This window comes from Python bivittatus, unplaced genomic scaffold (assembly GCF_059951505.1).
Source record: "Python bivittatus isolate LINGU-HERP-01145 unplaced genomic scaffold, Pbiv_v1 ctg000080_np1212, whole genome shotgun sequence".
NCBI classification, from domain to species: Eukaryota; Metazoa; Chordata; class Lepidosauria; order Squamata; family Pythonidae; genus Python; species Python bivittatus.
In genome coordinates, this window is record NW_028277035.1 from 22,369,352 (window position 1) to 22,390,264 (window position 20,913).

At 40.6% G+C, this 20,913-nt stretch overlaps 1 protein-coding gene across 13 annotated transcripts in view; it reads left to right on the forward strand.

Annotated features, from left to right (window-relative positions):
* Nucleotides 1-242: 242 nt before the first annotated feature.
* Nucleotides 243-20,913, forward strand: part of SH3TC2 (SH3 domain and tetratricopeptide repeats 2) — a 53,609-nt gene continuing 32,938 nt past the window's right edge. For 2 of the 13 annotated variants that reach the window (XM_025169494.2, XM_088133660.1), the window contains exons 1-2: nucleotides 392-667; nucleotides 18,580-18,699. In XM_025169494.2, coding sequence (XP_025025262.2) covers nucleotides 649-667; nucleotides 18,580-18,699 — 139 coding nt within the window. In that variant the 5' untranslated portion in view covers nucleotides 392-648. Of the gene's footprint in view, nucleotides 290-391; nucleotides 668-8,204; nucleotides 8,755-8,818; nucleotides 8,928-9,402; nucleotides 10,177-12,606; nucleotides 12,712-14,745; nucleotides 15,606-18,579; nucleotides 18,700-20,913 lie in introns of those variants that run through there. The other 11 variants (XM_025169502.2, XM_025169497.2, XM_088133663.1 and 8 more) reach the window with 11 other exon arrangements.

The window sequence follows — 20,913 nt, forward strand, 5'->3', positions numbered from 1 at the left end:
GTCAGCTGGTAACAAACCCCCAGAATGTTTTTTGAAATGCCTTGTTAGTTCTTTGCAAAAACTGAGAAGTGAAATTGAAAGCTTTTTCTATTGCTGTTTATTAGCTGTGCAAGTAAGAAAAGAACAAGTTGCAAAGGTCTTTAGGTTGTGCTCCTCCAAGTTTCCCAGAAATGCCCCCACTCCCAAGTTGCGTATCTTGCATATTGTGTAACAATGGGGCCTTTGATTGCTTGCCAATAGATCTCAGAATGGTGACTGCGATGAAGGATCATTAAGTGATTTTAATGAGGTTAGTGCTCTGTGCTTTATCAGAATTCCTGTTGAGGTTTCTGAAGGGAGGAGTTGCCTGCAACTAGATAAAAAGTTGTAAAGCAATTCTGTTCCCTGCATTCATAGATGTTTACAATATGTTTATGCCATTCTTCTTTTAGTGCAGAGCAGAATTAGTTTTTTCCTCTAGTCTGTAGGCACGAGGACACAATATACTGATTGATTCTCAAAGTTTTAGGCTATTTTTTTCAATATGTTTTGCTCATTGGCATACCAGATGTGAGAAATACCTTTTGAATTTGCAAACAATGGAGAGTTCTTACTTGTAAAACTCAACTGGTTGTATAGACAGATAAGCCTACTACTGGAAATACCTAGATGCAGAGCACCGCCTCAAGTAAGTAAAAGAAGAGAACATTTAAGAATATAACCTTTCAAACGTTAATGTGCATTTGATATTATTCCTTTTATTCTTTATGTTATTATGTTATTATTATTATTCCCTTTATTCTTACTTTATGTTAAAGAGAATGTTAAAGCTGGCTGCTGTGTCTTAGATGTTTCCAAGACTAATTGAAAGAGACGACGATATTATATGGATATTTAAGTATTTTCTTTTTAAATGGAAGATTTTCAGATATTAAAATATTTTAGTAAAATTGCATTACATGCGGATCTCAAAAAATTAGGTGTTAGATTTGGTTTTAAGCAACGTGTTTCTCATATTACAAAAACTTAAGACATAAATGCTTATTGATTTTATTCAATCACTTTTTTTTCATTTTCCACTTTGATTTTTACAGATCTTAGATGGGACTAACATCTAAGTAAACATGCATAGGTACTCATCATGGTGCATGAGTAAATGGGTGTTGTCCAGAGAGTTTATTTTACCCTCTGTTGCAATCTGTGCAACCCATCCATAACTGTAAACCCAAGGTGTGCTTTTTTTTTTTTCAACCGAAGGACACACTTCAGCTTTGAATAGCTTAGGATAAAAATTAAATCTATTTCATTCATTCATATTTAAATGTAATTAGTTGTTGTTAATAGCAGAGTTGTACAACCTGAAGCCTGAGACCACAAAAACATTGGATATGGCTTACGTAGCCACAGCTGGAAGCCTGCCACTTCTCTTCTTGTATCTTTACTCTCCCATGCCTTCTACCTGAGTTCCAGAGTGTAACCATTCCCCATATAAAAGAGTTACATTGGGTACCTGTTCTTAAATGGGCAAATGCTCCCCACATTTGGAATGTGGATGATCTCTCTTCCCCAAAACAAAACATTTAAATAAATGGCACCAGTTTCCCCTTTTAATAGTACAAATACAACACTGGAGTAACAATGACTAAATCATTTTAATTTGAATAAATACAAGAAAGTGAGTATTGTGGAATAAGATAACTGTAGAGAAGCAGTTTGGTATAGTGGATAAGGCACCAGGCTAGAAACCAGGAGACCATGAGTTCTAATCCTGCCTGAGGCATAAAGCCAGCTGGGGGACCTTGGGCCAGTCACTCTCTCTCAGCCTTAGGAAGCAGGCAATGGCAAACCTCTTCTGAAAAACCTTGCCAAGAAAACTGCAGAGACCAGTCCAGGCAGTTGCCAGGAGTCAACACTGACTCGAAGGCACAACACACACACACACACACACACACACACAATAGCTGAACTAAGTTAAAGTAGGCCTAGATCTTCATAGAAGACTTATTAAATTAAGGAATAGGGGCAGAAAAACCCACCCAGGGTTGTAAGTAGAGCTTTTTTTCAGATGCTTTTCTCCTGTGGTAAGAATGCTCAGGTGTCCAGACCACCTCACCTCCATTGCTCAAAGTTTTTTTAATTGTTACATTTCATTTTCTTGAATTCTTGTTCCATTGCCCAAATACAGGCTGCCCTATTCCAGTTTAAGATAGCCAACTCTTGTTGCAAGATTTCTCTTACAGACTTCCTCCAGTTCTATAAATGCTAACAACAACTTTCATCTTTGTATTTAGGACTGATATTGTAGTTCAATAGTGGAATTTGTGTTTTGCATGCAGAAGTTTCCAGGTTCAACCTCTAACATCTCCAGGTAGGAATAGGAAAAAAATCTGCCTGAAACAGCCTTTGTTGATGGAATAGTGGTTTCAGTATGAGATAAATTTTATGTTCCCTCAAGTAGCGTTGGAGCTCTAAAGGAAGTAGCACCATACCATTCTAGGTAAATGTAAATAGTGCAAACAACATAATGCTTATAGTTAGAAACATTCTAGCACCATAAACATAATGCTCCTGCATTCCCACCTCTATCAAAGTGACAATGAATAGCTTTTGGTGCTTAATGTCTTTTAGAGATTCACTTGTTACAGACTGGATTTGAGATAGTGACATCCAGTCTCCCAAAGACCACCACCAGTTATCTGAAGCTTCCAGTCTCCATGGCATTGTCATCTGGATTACAGCCAGGTCCTATCTTAAGGAAGGCCTGTAACATCCTGCTATGCAGGTTGATGCCTGCACTCTACCTGCATCCAAAGGCCATTGATTATCCTGCATTATTTATGGACTTCAGGGTACTTAGCACTATTGAAGATGCAAGATAGGGGTATTTCTAGCAAGGCTTAATAGCAAAACAAAATAGCCCAAGAGTGAAAATAGCAACTACAAGGTGAAGAGCAAATGAAGGTGAACCAAACTGACCACCACTTGGTAGCTGCCATTTGAGCAATGAGAAATCAACCTGTCAGAAGCAGCTCCTTGCCTACAAGATGCCCTTTCCTTTAGAGAGCGAGAAGGAGGATTTCTAATTGGAGAAGTGCCATACTGACCTGTTGGGCCATCCATGGAATGAAGACCAGGTGGGAGGAAGTAGCACTGAAAGAATTGAAATCCATCCAATTGCTAGAAGGAAGGGGATGGGCATTCAGGCTCCCACTGAAGGCAAGTCTGCATGGGGTTTTCTTTCCTGTGTGCTTGCGAGGCTGGCATGGGCTGATACCCTTTGAAGATGAAGAGGGAATGTGCAATTTTTGACAGATGTTTTTGGGTTTCCAAAGAAGAGAGGCCTGCAGCATTGGAGCCACCTGTTCTGCAGTTGGATTCTGAGAATAAGAACCTGGGATTTGAGATGCATGACCACATCTGCATGGTAATAATGGGTGGTACCAGGACATGATTCAGTACTAGAACTGAACATGCTGAAGCCACAGGAAAATATAACTTTTCACTTGTCTGAAAAATTAAGCTAAAACTAGACCACCATTTCAAGTTTCAGGGAGAAACCAGAAAAATTCAAGGTAAGATTCTAAAACGTTTTGAAAGCAGGTGCTATGATTACTTTGTAATCCTGCCAAACAACAAGAGTGAATAAGAGTTGCTGCATATATAAAAGAAGTAGCGATCTTCTCTTCTGAAGCTTTGCTCGGGTAAAAAGAGAAAAAAATCGGGAAGTGTTTGAAGCCATTGTCACTTACTGAAGCTCCCATCACTGCACTGGTAACAAAGCCTCCCAGTTCTTGTTTCCCTCAATTTCTAACTGATATCTCTCCTTGCGTTGTTTTATCTTTGCAATATCTCAGTACAGTATGAGACTTTTGCCTTGTGTGACTTCGAATTACAATATCTATACTGCAGGGAAGAATCCCTCTGTGAATGTGTGTGTGTGTGTGTGTGTGTGTGTGTGTGTGCAGGATGCTATTAATCTTACTTCAAGGATGAATGCATGATTTTTTTTTTCATTTAAACTGCTTATTTTAAGTAAAAACTTGTTCAAGTCAAACTCAATTCTTGGTGATCTATACAGGCACTTATATGTAGTTTTTTCAGTTCGATTCAGAACAGGCCTTTGCCTTCATCCAGGATTTTTTTTTTTTTTTAACTATCCCAGTATAGCTTATAGTCCTGATATTTTCAGATGGCCTCTTGTCCAAGTACTAACCAGGTTTAGCTTTTGAGATCTCAGAGATCCAAGGTCTTAACCCTTTCCCTGCTGCCAGCTTTAGTGCAAACTATATGGAAAGTCCCACACAGATCTTTATTTCTGAGTTTCCCCCTAGTGGGGAGGAATTAAATATGGCCAGTCAATCCCACTTGTTACTTCTTTTCACTGGGAAAACTTCATTTATCCCTATACCCTTATCCACATGTGCTATGAAATATCCAATTCATATAATACTGAAAAAAAAATAGTAGGTTGTTCTAAGTTTCTAATAACTTTCCCTAAGCCATTTGTTTTACATAATTAATCTGGGTATTTCATTAAGTGTCCAATAGACCTCTGGCTTAGTTGTGAAAAAAATACTGGACTCAACCAGTAGAATGTTCCTGCTTTGTGGAAATGGTTTAGAGAATGCTTCTGTGTCTACATGGGTAGAAGTTATATCTGTCAGCACTTTGGGAAGACCATGGAGCACTGTCCTCCTAACCCTGTTTGCTGAGAAGTAATTTCAACTAAGTCTAATCCTTCTTACTTTCTGTTAAGGGGGCTCCCAGATGAATGGTTGCTAGCCAGAAGGCTCAATCACTGCAGTGACTCAATCTTTCTTTTGCTTCTTTTAATTGAAAAAAAGTAAATTCAAGTAACAGGGAACATGCAGGAAGATCACAAACAGAAGATGATGTCACCTTGAACATCATACTATCCCATGAATGAGGCAGGAAAATTTCAGAAGATAAGCCTTGCCTGCAAGCATTCTGCCCCTGAGCTTGGTTGTTTTCTTGCAAACATTTTGTTACCTGGCTAGGTAACATCTTCAGTGCTAGAATGGGATGGGGTTTACTCTCTGTTTATATACTGTGGCATGCCCTGCCAGTGTTGGTGGGGGTGGGGGGTTTGTTTTGTTTTATTTTTTCCCTCTGGTAGTTCCTTGATTAGGGTATTGTTTACTGCTTGATTGTATGTCTGGTGATAATCTTGGTGTTAATCTCCGCTTATCTGGGTGATGATTGCTGGTGAGGAGGTGTTCTGGTCTTTTTGTTTCCTTTTTTAGCTTTTTGTTGCTTCTTTTGAATGGTGTATACATGTGATTTATCTCTATGTGCCTGTTGATGGATGCCTTGTCTGAATACCAAGCTTCCAAGAATTCCCTTGCATTTTTGGATTTAGCTTGGTCTAAAATGCTGACAGTTTTCCAGTTGAAACTATGGTTAAGTCTGTCCATGTGTTGTGAGATTAAGGAGTTTTCATCATGTCTTCTGACTGCTAGTTGGTGCTCGTGGATGCCCTCTGCAAGCGTTCTGCTTGTCTGTCTACATAGTGTTTGTTACAGTCCTTACACTGTATGTTGTAGATGACTCCTGTTTTTTCTTCTTGGGATACTGGGTCTTTTGGTTTGCTTAAGATGTTTTGGAGGGCTTTAGTTGGTTTGTGTGCTACGGAGATCCCATGTGGTTGTAGTAGTCTGTTGGCATTTCTGAGACATTTTTGATGTATGGCAGTGTGATCCTTTTCATAGCTTGTGTAGGTTGTGTTGTAATAGGTTGAGTGGTCAGGCACTTTTTGATAAAGTTGCATGGATATCCATTTTGTTGGAAGATGTTGTGGTCTGTTTCCTTTTTCTGCTGTTCCGGGTTGCTGCAATGAATTTGTGCTCATTTGAATAATGTTCTTACACAGCTCCTCTTGTGGGAGGTTGGGTTGTTACTTTGGTAATGGAGTCCTTGATTAGTGTGGGTTGTCTTCTGATAGACTTGGGTTTCTAATTTGCTGTTGTTTCCTCTGCTGATAAAGATATCCAGGAAGGGTAGCGTGTTGTTGTATTCTTCCCCTCTGATGAATTTTATTCCTTTGAAGATGTTGTTGATGGTTTCATGTGTCTTCTCTAGTTGTTCCTTTGTTATTATAACAAAGGTGTCATCTACATATTGGATCCATACTTTAGGTTGTATGTGTGGAAGTGCTATAGTTTCTAGGGATTGCATCACAGTCTTTGCTATGAATCCTGACAGTGGTGATCCCATGGGTGTGCCTTTGATTTGTTGGTATATTTGTCCATCAAACTGAAAATAGGTAGTGAGGCAGAGATTGATGAGGTCCATGATTCTGGGTATTTCAATCTGGGTGTATTTGGTTAGGTCGGATGTGTTGTGTAGTACTGCTGATATGGATTCTTTCACTAGTTCTGGGTTTATGGATGTAAAGAGGGCTGTGACATCAAATGAGACCATAATTTCATCTTCATCTTTGATTTTCTGGAGGCACTGTAGTGAGGAGTTGATAGAATATTCACTCTTCTCTGTGCAATGTCCAAGCTTTTTTGTCAGTTCTTTCACTATGTTGGATGTTGGAGTCCCTGGTAAAGATACTGTTAGTCGGAGAGGTATGTCAGGCTTGTGTATTTTTGGTCGTCCATAGAAACATGGGAGGATGGGTCCACTGCTTTTCATCCACCACCGTTCTTTTGTGATCTGGCCTTTCTTGGTTAGGTTGCTAAGTGTTCTCTTGATTAGGTTGTCTAGTTTCTGTATTGGGTTGGTGTTAACTGGGATGTAGGTTTCTTTGTCCTCTAATACCTTTTTGAAAGTATTGTGATTTATCCATGATAACTGTGGTTCGGCCTTTGTCTGCTAGGAGGATGATGATGGTTTGGTCCTTCCTTAGGCTATTGAGGGCTGCTCTGTCCTCCGCTTTCAGTTGGTGCTGATACTGTGTTCTTCTGATCTGTGGTATGATTGTCTGCCTTATGTTTTCTTGGATCCTGTAGTTTTAAATGCTGCTTCTAAGGCTGCACAGAATTCTAGCTGATTAGCATTGTCTATGTTATAGTTGAGGCCTTTCTGGAGGAGGTTGTGTTCTGCAGTGGATAGTGGTCGGCTGGACATGTTGATTACCCATTCTGGTTCAGGTACCTCTTTGTTTCTGAGGTTTAGTTTGAGCAGTTTAGTTTGCAGTTCTGTTTTTCTTTTCTCAGCTTGTCTTTGGGATGTGTTCTTGATGCTGGTTGTCAGTATATTTGTATGCTTTGGGGTCATGGTTTGTTCCAGTTGCTCCTTGAGGTTGTCTGTGATATGCTGGTATTTGCTGAGTCTGAGGTGTGCGTCCATGATCATTAGTCGTAACATTTTATGGCCGCTTTGTTGCGCTATTTTCCATCCAGCTGTGCTGGAAGTTTGTATCTGACGCTGGTGGGCAGGGTATGCTGTCTTAGGCATTCATGTAGAAAGTATAGCTGTTCCTTGGTGGAGGTTTGCCTGCATGCCAATTTCTCCCATCTGCGTGTTTTCTGAAGCATTTGACACCCATATGTGGTACCAATAGAGGTGAATATGTGTAGCTCAGGTTTGAACTGTGGAGTCCCTGGGGCTCTCTGAGCTTGGCTGTTTTCTTGCAAACGTTTCATTACCCAGCTAGGTAACATCTTCAGTGCTAGAAGGGGGTGGGGTTTCCTCTCTGTTTATATACTGTGGCATGTCCTGCCAGTGTTGGTGGGGGTGGGGGTTTTGTTTTGTTTTATTTTATTTACCAAGCTCAGAGAACCCCAAGGACTCCACAGTTCAACCCCAAGCTACACATATTCACTTCTATTGGCATTCTGCCCCATTAATAGAGAAGAAACAATAATAATTCTATTGGCAATGCCATGAGCTGAGGGATCCTAGGCAAAAGATCCTTCAGAGTCAAAGTGGTATTTCCTAATGCTTCTCCTACCTCTGTTTCTTTCCCTCTCATCTTTCTCTCTGCCAACACTCTTTCTCTCTGCTGATCCCTACCTCTTCTCTGGCAGAATCACTACCGCCTTTTTCTCTTCCTTTTTCCTTCTTTCTTCAATGAGTCTTTGGAGAAAGAAGGAAGAGTAGGAGAGGAGAAAAACTACTAACTTATGCAGGATTGTATTTATGGGCCCTTCATGTTGCAGAGCACCAGTAGTCTGAACCTTTACTGCACCTTTTTTACTCTTTTTCACCAGGAGATTAGAAAAGATTTAGGCCTCTGTGTGTGTGTGTGTGTGTGTGTGTATAAGTGTATGTATGTATGTGTGTGTATAAATAATTTTATTGAACAATTTAAAAGGAAAAAAAACAAGCAAAATCAATCCTACTATTAAGGACAAATTGGGAGGAGCGGGAAGGCAAATACAATTGTCTAATTCTGTATGCACGTGCCTGCAACGAATGGTAGCACTGTGTGCTTGCACTCAAACCCAGCCTTGCCAGCAGGCATAATTCTGTACACACACACACACCAATGTTTTAATAGTCAATGAAGCAAACTGTGTGCAAGTTTCAAACAAGCTGGGATATGGATTCACCCAATGAATTGAGTCTTTAAAGTGTCCCAGCAATCTTTGTCCAGTTCAATAAGATGCCGTCTCCTCAGAACACAGAACTTTCTTGTGTCCTGGCTTCCTAAGGAAATCCCTTTCCCCTTTAAACAATCAAGGAATAATTTTCCTATTTCCTCTCCCTCCCCTGCTTACTTTTCTGAGCAGCCAAAAAACCAAGTTACTGACAATTATGGGACAGATACGATGCATTTGCTGCCGCATTCTTTACATTCCTCTTGTAAGTATATTTGCCAAAGGTCAAAACGGTAGGTGAGCCATAGACAAACACCTAGGCTTGCTCCAGTTTTGCTGGCATTATATTACACGGACTCTGGAAAGCAGAAAACACTTTGGGCACCCATATTGCTTAGCATAGAAGGTTTCTAATGGTGAGACTGTTTCATTTATAAAGTAAGTATTGTTTGTAACTTGTATGCATCGAGAGGGCATTTGGGCATTTTGTAATTGTGATGATTAGATTCACAGTATTGAGATAGCATACTTTAGGGTAAAAGAAGAGGGGACCAATTCAGGGAGAATGACGTTGTTTGGGATGGCTTTGTCTGATCTCAGAAGTTGGTCAAATTTGTTTAATAGTTGGGCAGGAGATCTCCAGGAAATTCCATGCCTGGAAAGTTGAAAAACAAATGTCCCTGAAGAAGGGAACAGCAAACCAGTCACTATTTCAGCTTATTCTGCCTTGCAAGGGTATTGAGAGGGTAAAAAAGAAGACAACAGAAAGAAATGGTGGAAACTTATAATAATTCCAGTAGGTTTTGTAAACTGCTAAATGTTACTTTAAAATGCCCAATGTCTTATGGTGAGGCCTTTATCTAAATGCAATTTATATTACAGCATTGATATTACAACAATAGCAAGTGAGAGGATGCATATAATTTCAAATATGCCTGTGTACACAAGGACCTACTCTGTTACCTGTAACGCTCCTTGCAGCCCTTTCTCTCTCGCGCACAAACACGCATCTGCCCTCCTTTACTTTCTTTCCAGATCAGTGCCAGCTCTGTAATCTCAGTTGATGTTTAACTAGCGGGGAAGCTTCTCGCTTTCAAGGGCAGAGAGGGACACTGGAAATGGTCGGCTTGCGCAGGTGGCCGGACCAGCAGAGCTAGTTTTAGCAAACCAATCGGGCACTCTCTCGATCCAGCCGCTGGCAGCCTGACTGTAAACAAGTTGGTGGCCTGTTTCACCGGCGGGCTCTGGCAAGCTCCCCTTGCATCCCACCGTGGGGAGCAGAGCGCGCGACAGAAGGGACGCAAGCCGCGCTGACTGCACAGGTCCCGTCGGAGCGAGCCTCGCCTTCGGGGCTGTTTACGGTTTGGCTCCCGGGCAACTCTGACCTCACCGTTCAAAGGCACTGCTGGGAAACGGAGCTCCCTCGCGGCGGACTGATAAGCCCCGGAGAAGACAAGGCTTTCGCTTTGGCTGGCGGGCGGGCGAGGGAGGGAGGGAGGAGCGGCGGAGGCGCGCCCGCCTCCTTGTCGCCGCCGCTTTTGCGCGGGGAAGCTCGTCCAGATTTCTGAAGTTTGAGTCCCCTCTTCCCCGGTGTCCCCTCTGAACCGCGCGACTGGGGCACTGTGGGGAGGGGAAGAGAAGAGAGTGGGTCGGACCCCGAAGTGAATGTCTCCAGATGAAACGACAGGTCAGTAACGGTGGTTGCGCCCTGCTGTTTTGCGAAAAGAGCGAGTCCCTTCCTGAGCACAAGGTAGCGACGGTCCCGAGTATTCCAGGCTCACTCCTCCTTATGCGCTGGCCCTCAGCCAACCCGGACAGAGCTCCCAACCTGGCCGCGAGTACCAAACCTGGGCTGCAGGCACCCGGACGACCCCAAATGTCAGCAAAAAGATACAGGAATCCGTAACTCTTTGTTGCTCTGTAGTGGCGGTTTGGATTTTTGCAGCCCAGATATGGTAGTCCAGTTCCGAGGTTCTGTAGCTGGCTGGTCTGGAAGAGGTAGGGATGGGGAAGGATGCCACGTTCAAGAAGTCTGCTGAGAGCACCCCAGTACTATTTCCACTGGATCCCAGGACTTGAGAAAGAAAGGGATTGTTGTGAATACTTCCTGTTGGGAAGGTTTCTGGAATCATCTACCCAAAGGCATTGTTTTACAACTGTAGTCATCTTATTTTCCATCTGAAATGATGGAAGAGGCAGTGAAAAGAGAAGTTGGCCAGCAGCATCTGGATGCTCCCTAGAATTCTGTGAATGAGGCAGGACAATTGTGCAATAAAAATCTTATCTGGAAGCACTTCTGTCAGTGGCACAGGCAGTTGGGGTGTTGCATTTTTTTTTTTAAGGTTGCAGTATACTTCTTTGGGCAGCTCTTTCCAAGCTCCATGAAATTTCCTTGGGAAATGCTCCCCGCAGAAGGAAGAACTTGTACAATTCCACATAAAACTCTACTTTTTGCCTGAACTCATTGCACAATCAATTATTAGCAACACACAAAGACACAACTTCTCAAAACAGTCTGCTTACAACTGAATCCTACCTGTTCCTCCAGGAAATAAAGTGCACCTTTTCCCTTTCAAACAACCATTTGAAGCAGGCAGGTGAGACTGAGAAGGGTTACTAAGTTATGTTTAAGGCCACCCACCTTGAGTTTTGGAGCTAAGTCAATCAGAGTTTCTCCAGTCCTCATCTAGCATTTCAGATTATTCTACACATTGGCCTCAGTAACAAAACATAAAAATCAGAACTAGCCTGCCACTGATAGTTACCAACAGGCATGTCAGTGAAGAACCTTTGCAAGATAGTGTAGAGGAGACATCTCAGTAAAATCTGTACAGCCCAATTCTGTGCAATTCTGATCAGAAGTTACTTCTAGGTAAGTTCATTGTTGTAGCCTTATTATTCCAATATACTTTCAGTACTCTACATAGTAACTTTTATTCACAGAATTAGTGGAATTAAAATATATTTATTTAGGTATAATCTATGATGTGTTGGATGTGCAGTATGATTCATGGATGATGATGATGATGATGATGATGATGATGATGATGATGATGATGATGAAGTGTGTTCCTCACACTTTTAGTGGAAACCAAAGTGAGGAATGGTGAATTGGAACGGGGAATGATCTTTTCTTTTTATTGAATAAATTTATTCTGAATAAACAGATATTGTATTGTGATATCATAGATTGATTTTAATAATTGAGATGTTATGGGGTAATGTTATATGTAAGCTGCCTTCATAGGATTTGTATTTCCAGAGGCGTGATTAAGGTGTTGAACTTGGACCAGTGTTGTTCAAATTTCCATTTGATGGACCTCACTGGTTGACTTTGGGCCCATCACAAGTGTTATGAGCTGGAAAGATGATTGCTTATAACTTGTAGACCTCTTTTTCCAATGGTTTTCCAATAAAAGGTAATTATGATATGTTGCCACCAACTGGCATGCCTGAGTAGTATCAGCTTACTGTAATTATCTGTCACTGGAAAAATCATAAGTTGTCTTCCAATGAGGTTTTAACTACTATCCCCCTTCCAGCATGTAAAAATTAGTGGTAGGAACAGATACACTGATCTTTACAGATTTTGCATTGGATGAGATATGATAAGTTGTTCTCATGCTTCATTTTTTCTTTCTTTTTTTAGGCCATGCATTCCCACTATGTTTTCCTCCTTACTATTTCCAGCTTTGGCATTCCAGTCTCCAACCACAAGCAGCATATCTTATTTGCAAGTTCTGTTGATTTCAGATTGAGCTTGACCATAAAACATGTCAACCTTTTCATCTGCATCAGTGGTTGAAACATAAACTTGGATAACCGTTATATTAACAGGTTGTCTGCAAAGTCTAATTGATATTATTCAGCCATTGATTACATGGTACCCAAGTACCGTCTTTGCTGTATTCTTCCTGCTTATGAATGCAACACCATTCCTTCTTTGTTTTTTGTGTCCTGAGTAGTAAACAGTATGATCTTCTGACTGAAAGTCTCCAAGTCCAATCCTTTTCAATTCGCTGATGCCAAAGATGTCAATATATAATTGATTCATTTCATGTTGCACTGTGTTCAGCTTCTTATGTACCATGTTCCCACTGTAATTCTGTCTTTGCAGTTTTGGATTTTCTTTTCCTTCATGGCAAGATCAGCAATTAGACATCTGGAAAGCTTTAATCTAGCTTACTACTCCAAAAGATCCTCAGCATTTCTTCAGTAGCGTGTGAGTGCCATCAAATTTGAGGGGCCCATTATCCAGCACTATATTGTCAATCGTTTTATCTTCTCTATCCATGTGGGGGTTTTGGTAAAATGCAGGAGTAGTTTACCGTTGTCTTTTCCCATGCAATATGAAATAATGCCTTTGCTCTTGTCACTAAAGTAATCATTCACCTCCAGCATCATCCTCTATCACTGCTGCCCAATATAGATGCCTGCTTGCTTTAGCTGGGCAGCTGGGATGATCTCCATGCCTTGGAATGACCCTGCTGGATATATATATTCCCACCCCAGCTATGATAAGGCAGCTTAGCAGAGCTTGTGGTGGTGGTGGTGGTGGGGCTTTAATTCATATTAAAATTGGTTTTTTAGCACCCTTACTCAGCTATCCAAGACAAATTTAACATGCCAGACTTAGGGGCTAATAAGACATTATAAATTTCCAGCAATTTCTCTTTTTCTATAACTATAATAAGGAAAGAGTAGAAATGGGTCTACATTTCCAATATTCTTAGTACAACAAAGCACCTGAAGGCCAAAGATCAGGAATGAAAATTATAAAGGCATTATATTGTTTTTCTTTTTAATGAATTTTTGTGAAAGATAAAAGATAGAAGAAGTAGCGGAAGGGCTAAAGTTGGAAGGCAACATTTGCTGTAAAATGCTTCCGGACTTCTGACTTTGTGTAGAGAATCCAGTGCATTCATCTTAAGTCTGAAAATCTATTTTACATTAAATAAAGAGCCAAATTCTAGCCTCTCATAAATGAAGAAAGAATAGTAAGAAAAATACATTTCCCATGAAGCAAATAAAGCCCCACACATATCAATTTCCTCTCATGTTTGGAGATAAAAATTATAGGATCCAATCTTCTCTCTATTGCACAGTGACCTGACCTAAGCTTGTGCATAACTAGCCTAATGTGATGAGACCATGAATTAATGTACACCTTAATCACAATTTGTTTGCAGGATCAGAGGCTTTTATCAAAACAATTATGCCATCATGATGCAAGGTTTATATGCAGTATCCTGGTGCATGAATACAATGAAAGGAACTTGCATCATGATGGTCTAGCACTGCTTTTGTCATAAACCTCCCCCTCCCCACCTGGCCTCTTATGTATATCTTATTCAAGTCACCATATGTTTTTCAATTCCAGATGGGATGGTGGTAGTGGTGATGGTGGTGGTGATGGATCAGGGGTTAATTTCTTCTTTTGGGCTCTGCACATAAAAATTGGAGGAAGGAGGGATTTCAGTATGAATTCACTCCAACCATAACATCTGCCTCCATATCTTTTTTTTTTTTTTACACTCCCTGTGGGTATCTGAAATAAGGATGCTAGGATGAGCTAGACAGGTCCAGTCATTTTCCTGACTCTTCTGCAGTGACTCTAATCATATTTGGGCTACATATCAAATCAGGCCTAATCATTGGTGAATGTATGGAAAACTCCTGGCATCTTGACCTGTCTCTGGAAATTATCTATAGCTAGTGGCATCTATGGGGGATGGCAAATGGGGTCAGATTGACAAAAACAGAGTCACAGTGTTGTGGCACCCCTTTTCTACATCCACTGCAGTGTCATGTACAGGTTGATTCTAAGGAAAGCAGAGAGTTCATGCAGATGCTGCTATCTGTAGCTCTTCCAAAGACTTTCCCCTGATCTCTTTGATCCCATCCATTACATTTTTCTATTTTCCTCCCTCAACCTGCACATCTGGATGAGTACCTTAGCCATGGTTAGTGCCGGACTTGGCTTAATATCTATGGCAAATACATTTAGAGTAAAGATCTCTTACTAGTGTGGTTACTGTTCACTGTCCTTTGTCTAACAGCTTAGCTGTGGTTTCCCCATTCCTGAGCAGGGAAACAAATAGGCAAATACTTTTATTTCAACTTCTGATAAAGAATGGGTTTTCAATTCATTGTCCCAGTTATGAGTGTCTCCTTTTTGGGCAAGGCTGCTTCCCCCCCCCCCCGCCCCCCACTGTGAGTAAGATTGTCTGCTCACAGTTCCAATGATGATCAGAATCATATTTCTGGGGTTGGCAAAGGGCAATAGGGTACTTTATATAAACCCTCATTCATAATTCTGAGTGTAAGCTGCCCAGTTTCAAAGTACCTGAAATAAACATTTTTCCATTTAGTACACCCATTCTCATTTAAACTGATATGCTGACCTTTGGAGGTAGTCTAGCTAGTGGTGTGAGACATAGTGGCCTACATTAAGTCACTCTGGTTTTAGAAAACAGAATATGAAGTGTGCTCCTGGTACAGAATAAAGAGAGGAGTATCTCTTTAATTATGAGAAAGCTAGATATGGTATTGTGTCTTTTCATTAATTGTTTTCGATTAAACAGCCAGAAGATACTTATGAGTGAGAGTGGCAGTGGGTATGATTTGCATAAACAGCAGTTCTCATTTGTATAATGTGCAAACTATGCCACTCAAAGGTATGAGGTTTCCAAAGGGGAATCCAAACCAACTGGATAAGAAGCTTCTGAGTTTTTCACCACCGCCCACCAAAGCTCAGAATGCTGAGAATGTGTTGTCTGGCATTTGAGATACAATCAGAAAAGGCGTGTGTGTATGTGGTGCGGGGAGGAACAAACCATTGAGACGGAGAAGTTATTCTGAGCATTCCCTGCCCGTTGGGAGACTGGCCCAGCCATACCTCCCACCTTCCAAATGCAATGGCCATCAACAGACGCCTTGTGCTTGGAGAGACTGCTTTGCCACAGCTGAGCACCTTGAAAGAGCTGAGGTCTGCGCTGGTCTTCTCCTGGGTCTGCTAAAGGGACACTGCTGGCTTGGGGGTTAGATGGGCTGGTGGACACATGGGCTGCTGCTTTGGCCTCCCTTTACAGAGGAAATTTTCAGTGTGGTCAACAGGTGAGCTGCCTACAACCCCACTCTTAGCAAAGCATGATAACTTCCTGCCTTTTTGTTTGCTTCTCAGTCTTTTGTGACAGCTCTTCATGAGTAGCTGGCAATGCGACAGAAAAAATGAATCTAACCCACTCTCTTTTTCCCATTGTTTCCTGCCTTGTTATCAGCAGCTAATGGGTTGAGGGGCCTGGAAACACCGCCATAAACAGGAAAGACGATTTGTGTCATTTATGGCCGTGGAGCCAAATGTTTATGGCTTCCCTCGTGGAAAATAGGTTGCATTTCTCACTTCTATCTTTCCTGCTTCCATGCTTCAATGGAGGTACTTGATAATGATATATATATGTGTGTATGTATGTATGTGTGTATATGTGTATGCATGTGTGTGCGCGTGTGTGTTTTAATACATATATGACTAAGAACTCACAAGTGGAAGAAATTGGATTTGTTGCATTGTATCAATGAGGTGCCCCAGAGCCAATGTGTATGCAATTGTTTTTCTGTCCTTTCTGGCTTTCTGGGCATGAGTCACACATTTGTAAATCTCTTATTATGCCTTCCCTTTTTATTCATGTTGAATATGCTTTTCTCTTGATTTTTTGCATCTCCTCCCCAGTTTTGTAATATCCCTTTTAAATGAGACATTCCAACCCTCACACAGAATGCTGTAGGGCTGGGACTCATGCTATAGATTTACAAAACGGCAACTGATTTTCTATTTTCATAGCTGCAGCACAATCATACTGCTGCTATTCTGCTGACAGAGAAAGTCCCAAATCCCTTTACATAATTTCTTTCCAACTTTCTGCAAGACTAGCTAGAATAAAATGTTATAACAGTAGTATTGTACTGGGACTTTATCAGCAGAATAACTCTTTGAAACCAGGACAAAATGGGACCAAATTTGGTGTGGGGAAGTGGGGGGGGGGGAGAGAGAGAACGAGCATGGGCCAGATCATTAGGGGCTGCAGAGGAAAAAAAATGCCTCCAATGCATACCTATGGGAGAAGCAGTTGTGTAGCGGCTTTGAATGTAACTGACTCTTTCACGCCAAGCCTCTTCCCTTCTCACTCCCAGTCACGTGACCCAGAGTGAAGCTATTACAAGGGGTTGGAAAGAATTCTAGAAGCCCTATTCTGCAAGCTTTCCCTACCTTGTTGTTTAATAAAGCTGGTCTTGATGACCTGAGAAAATCTTGAGCAGTGATTTTTATCCTAGCCATAATAGTAGCTGTGAATGAGAATAATCCATTAACAATTCATATTAACCAACAGGAACAACATTGGCTTTGCTAGGCTTATCTAATAGTTTCTGCACTGGGAGGAACAGGGACTTTAAATAAGAGTTATTAATCTGTGATTTTAAATGAAATCCAAATAGAAGTACAATTCTTTGAATTCTGTCTTTTATTTCACTCAAAGCAATGAGGGAGTGTTGAATTACATTATTGTTCCAATTATGACAAGTTCACAAATGCATAGTCATAATTATGCTGCCTTTTTATTGTGCAGTCTAGTTTGCAGCAGTTTGACAGCAACATCTGCATTTCTGGGAAATGTAGTAGAACTCTGACAAAGTTCCTTCCCATGCTTGCAATGCCGTAGTTTTTAGAAGCGTGGTTGAAATTAAGCTATGGTGGGAACCCTTTTGTATGTTACTCAGATTTTTCTATTATCTGAGCAATGCAGCCAAGAGCCGTAGCGCTGTAGCTCCTGAACTGAAAAGGTCATTTTGTCAGGGTCTGTAGTAGTAGTTTGTACTTAGCAGGAGCCATCTCTTCAAACACTAAATGCAGAAATTCTGTATTACTTTGAATGCTGGATTTTTTCCATAGATCATGGATAATCCATTCTGTTATTTTCCAGATCTTTTGGGCTGCAATTTTTATAAATTACAATCAGTATGACCAGGGATGAAGGATTAGAGGAACAGCAACTGGCAACATCTAATTGACCTTAGTGATTGCATAAATTAAGCAGAGTTAGTACTTAGATTGGGGGTTACCTGGGTATTCCAGGGATATTGCCTGGATCAAGTAGTTTAAAAAATACCCTGGAAGAAGGCAGTGGGAAATTAGTTCCATAACTTCAGGGAAAAAAATGCTTGGGTACAATCATAAGAAACGAAGCTTGACTCAAGGGCATCTCTAGATACAGTGAAAACTATCTGGAGCGTACAGGTTGCCCACTCTTTCCAGGGAATACACACTTTTGTTGTTGTTGTTGTTGTTGTTGTTCAGTCGTTAAGTCGTGTCCGACTCTTCGTGACCCCATGACCCATATCGTGCCAGGCCTTCCTATCCTTCACTGCCTCCCTGAGTTTGCTCAGTTTCATGCTCATTGCTTCAGTGATGCTATCTAACCATCTCATTCTCTGCCGTCCTCTTCTCCTTTTGCCTTCAGTCTTTCCCAGCATCAGGGTCTTTTCCAAGGAGTCCTCTCTTCGCATTAGGTGACCAAATACACACTTAGTTCTAAGTTATTCCTGATGAAGTGTAAAGTACCCCAGCGAGAGAGAGATGAGAATCATCCATTAGGCTGATATCAGTGCAAAACAGCAAAATGCCCCATTTGCTCCCTAAATCTCTGTCAGTTTGTATTGATAGCCAAAGAGTAAACTGACTCTCACGATGCTCCACAGTCCTGTTCCTACAGAAATCTCACAAGAAGCTATTCTTTTAAAATAAGATGCCAAAAGTCAGCATGATTTATGTAAATAGTGGAACTAGTTTCAGTTCATCTATTTAAACACTTAGTTCCCCATTTCTAGACAGTTTAAACTAAAATAACCAACCATAGTCGACAGAGATGTATTTCTGTACTTTCAGCCGAGCACAGTTGCAAAAGAGACAGATCAGAACCATTGTCACAAGGACCTGATTTCTTTGTTTTCTTCATCTCTGTCCCAGCGAAATACACCATTTAGAATTAGCAATATTGGTTTATCCTGTATCTCATTTGCTCCATGCATTTTCCAGGTGCAGAGTCAAAATCATCTTCATCTATCCAATCTATACTCCTGGCCAGTTGGTCAAGTCTGCAGCAGTCTCAAGCTGAATCCCCAGAAAAATGCTTCCAAGAGAAGAAGATGGCATCAGGTACACTTTTTAAAAAGCTAATCTTATTGTCCCCTCTGAAAGTATGGGTATGGCTGGGTCGGTGAGTGTTATGCAAGGGATTACTTTTGCATTATGGTAAAGCTGGACCTGTAGATAAGGCATGTACTATAGAATGAACTTCAGGATCTATTTCAGAGATAATTGGGTCTCCAAAGAAAAGACAATCTTTAGAAAAGGTCAAGACACACATTGGCATACATATTAGCCCTGAATCTGGCTAGTTTATTACTTCTGCAGAAAGGAGGCAAGAGTCCCCAAGATCCTTGAATTTCTGTCTCATAGAAGACAAAGAAGGGAGAAACAAATTGTTCCTGTTGGAAGCTTCCAATTCAAGGTGCCACTGCATGGCATGGAGGTTTCAGGCCTTCAATTTCCCATCAGGGAGAAGGAGGAATAAATGCAACTGCCCATAAAGGTGCTTGAAGTGCCTTGAAGAGACGGTTCCTGAAGGAACAGTTCCTTTTTCACTGCTATAGCAGTGGTAAAGAAAGAGCTATCTGGTGGAGTATAATATGAATGGGGCATGGGTGTATGTATGTAAGCGAAAAGGATAGTCCAGTAGACTTTGAGTCTTGAGCCAGACCATTGTTACCCTAATCTCACAATATGCTCCCAGGTGTCTCTACCTCTGATGGCAAAGAAAGGTTCCTCATTCTTGAGTTAAACAAAGTTCAGTGGCATGTTAGGGCCATTTCACACTGTGAAAATGTTGTTGCTGTGGCTAAATTGTAACTATTCACATTCTAGGAGCCATCATTTCTCAGGGTCCTTGGTGCAGAGTGACTTCAATTAGCAAAATGCCTGCACCCATCATACAGGATGAGATTAGTATAAGAAATGCTAGTGTTATTTGGACATAACTCTAGAAAATATGCTTACCATATAACATCTGGCTTGTCACTTTTTCTTTTTTTTTAATAGTATTTTATTGAGATTTTAATATTACAGTTAAAAGTTAGAAATGAAAAAGAAAATTGAAAATACAAATTATAAAGAAAAGGAAAAGAAAAAGTGAGATAAAGTAAAAGAAAAAGAAAAAAGACATGAAAAATAGCTTCCAATCTATCTCTGGTCTTAAGAATAATAAGAGTGTCATAAGTGCTAGTTTTTAATGCATTAAGTAGGAATAATTCTTTGTCAAAACATATCCCATTACATTTATAATCTAGTCTTCAAATCCCCATGTAAGCTTCACCCCGCCTGCATTTTGCAAATAGTCCATCAATGGTTTCCATTTTTTAAGGTAATAATTATTTGAATTTTCTTTTAATAAACAAGTCAGTTTATCATTTTCTGCCATTTCCATCAGTTTTAACAACCATTCTTATATTGTTGGTCATGTCTGTGTTTTCCAAAATTGTGCATACAGAAGTCTTGCTGCGCACTTTTTCTGTTTCTGAGAAAAAGTTCTCTCATTTATAGCAAATAAAGGTGAAGGATACTCACCCACCCCAGCCGTGGTGACATTGTCCCTGTTTCAGGATCTGCCTTTGGGCTATTTGAGGTGCTTGTTGGGAGATAAAAATGCAACCCTGCATAGAGAAACTCAAAGAAAAAACAAAATGCAGTGGGAGACCTCATTCTCTCTTTTTTTAAAAAATAAAGTCTGCTGACTGAACCTCAAAAGAACCATTATTATTTTTTATTTGGAACTCTAATATAGTTTATAACCTAGTGTAAATCAAACCACAGTTTATGTTATAGATAGATTAGCACAGCTGACAATGAAGAAGGCAACATTTAAGTGAACCTGCCATTGTTTACAACCCATATATCTTGGCAGCTTTGAAGCCTGTGTCAACTATTGATGTATTCCAGACTTTTAAATCTTGTTAGTCTGCTGGAACAGGTGGAAATCTGCATTCTGATTTTTTTTTTAAATGGGCCTTGGTATTCATTAACATAATTACTGCCTAAATTTCCTCATTCTAGGAGCTTTATGGCTATGTTTGATGTATGAACCTAGCTGGATTTTTCAGTTTATAGCTATTACAGATATCTCAGTTTACTGGGGACTGGGGAATTCTGGGAGTTGAAGTCCATACATCTTAAAGTAGCTATTATTATATAGTAAAACAAGCTCAGAGATCTCTTGTTCAATTAGGGCTTCTTTAATAACATATCCTGCTATGGTTTGTCAGTAACATTTTGAGTCCACCCCTAAACTTTGTTCAAGGCAGGTTATAAAAATTG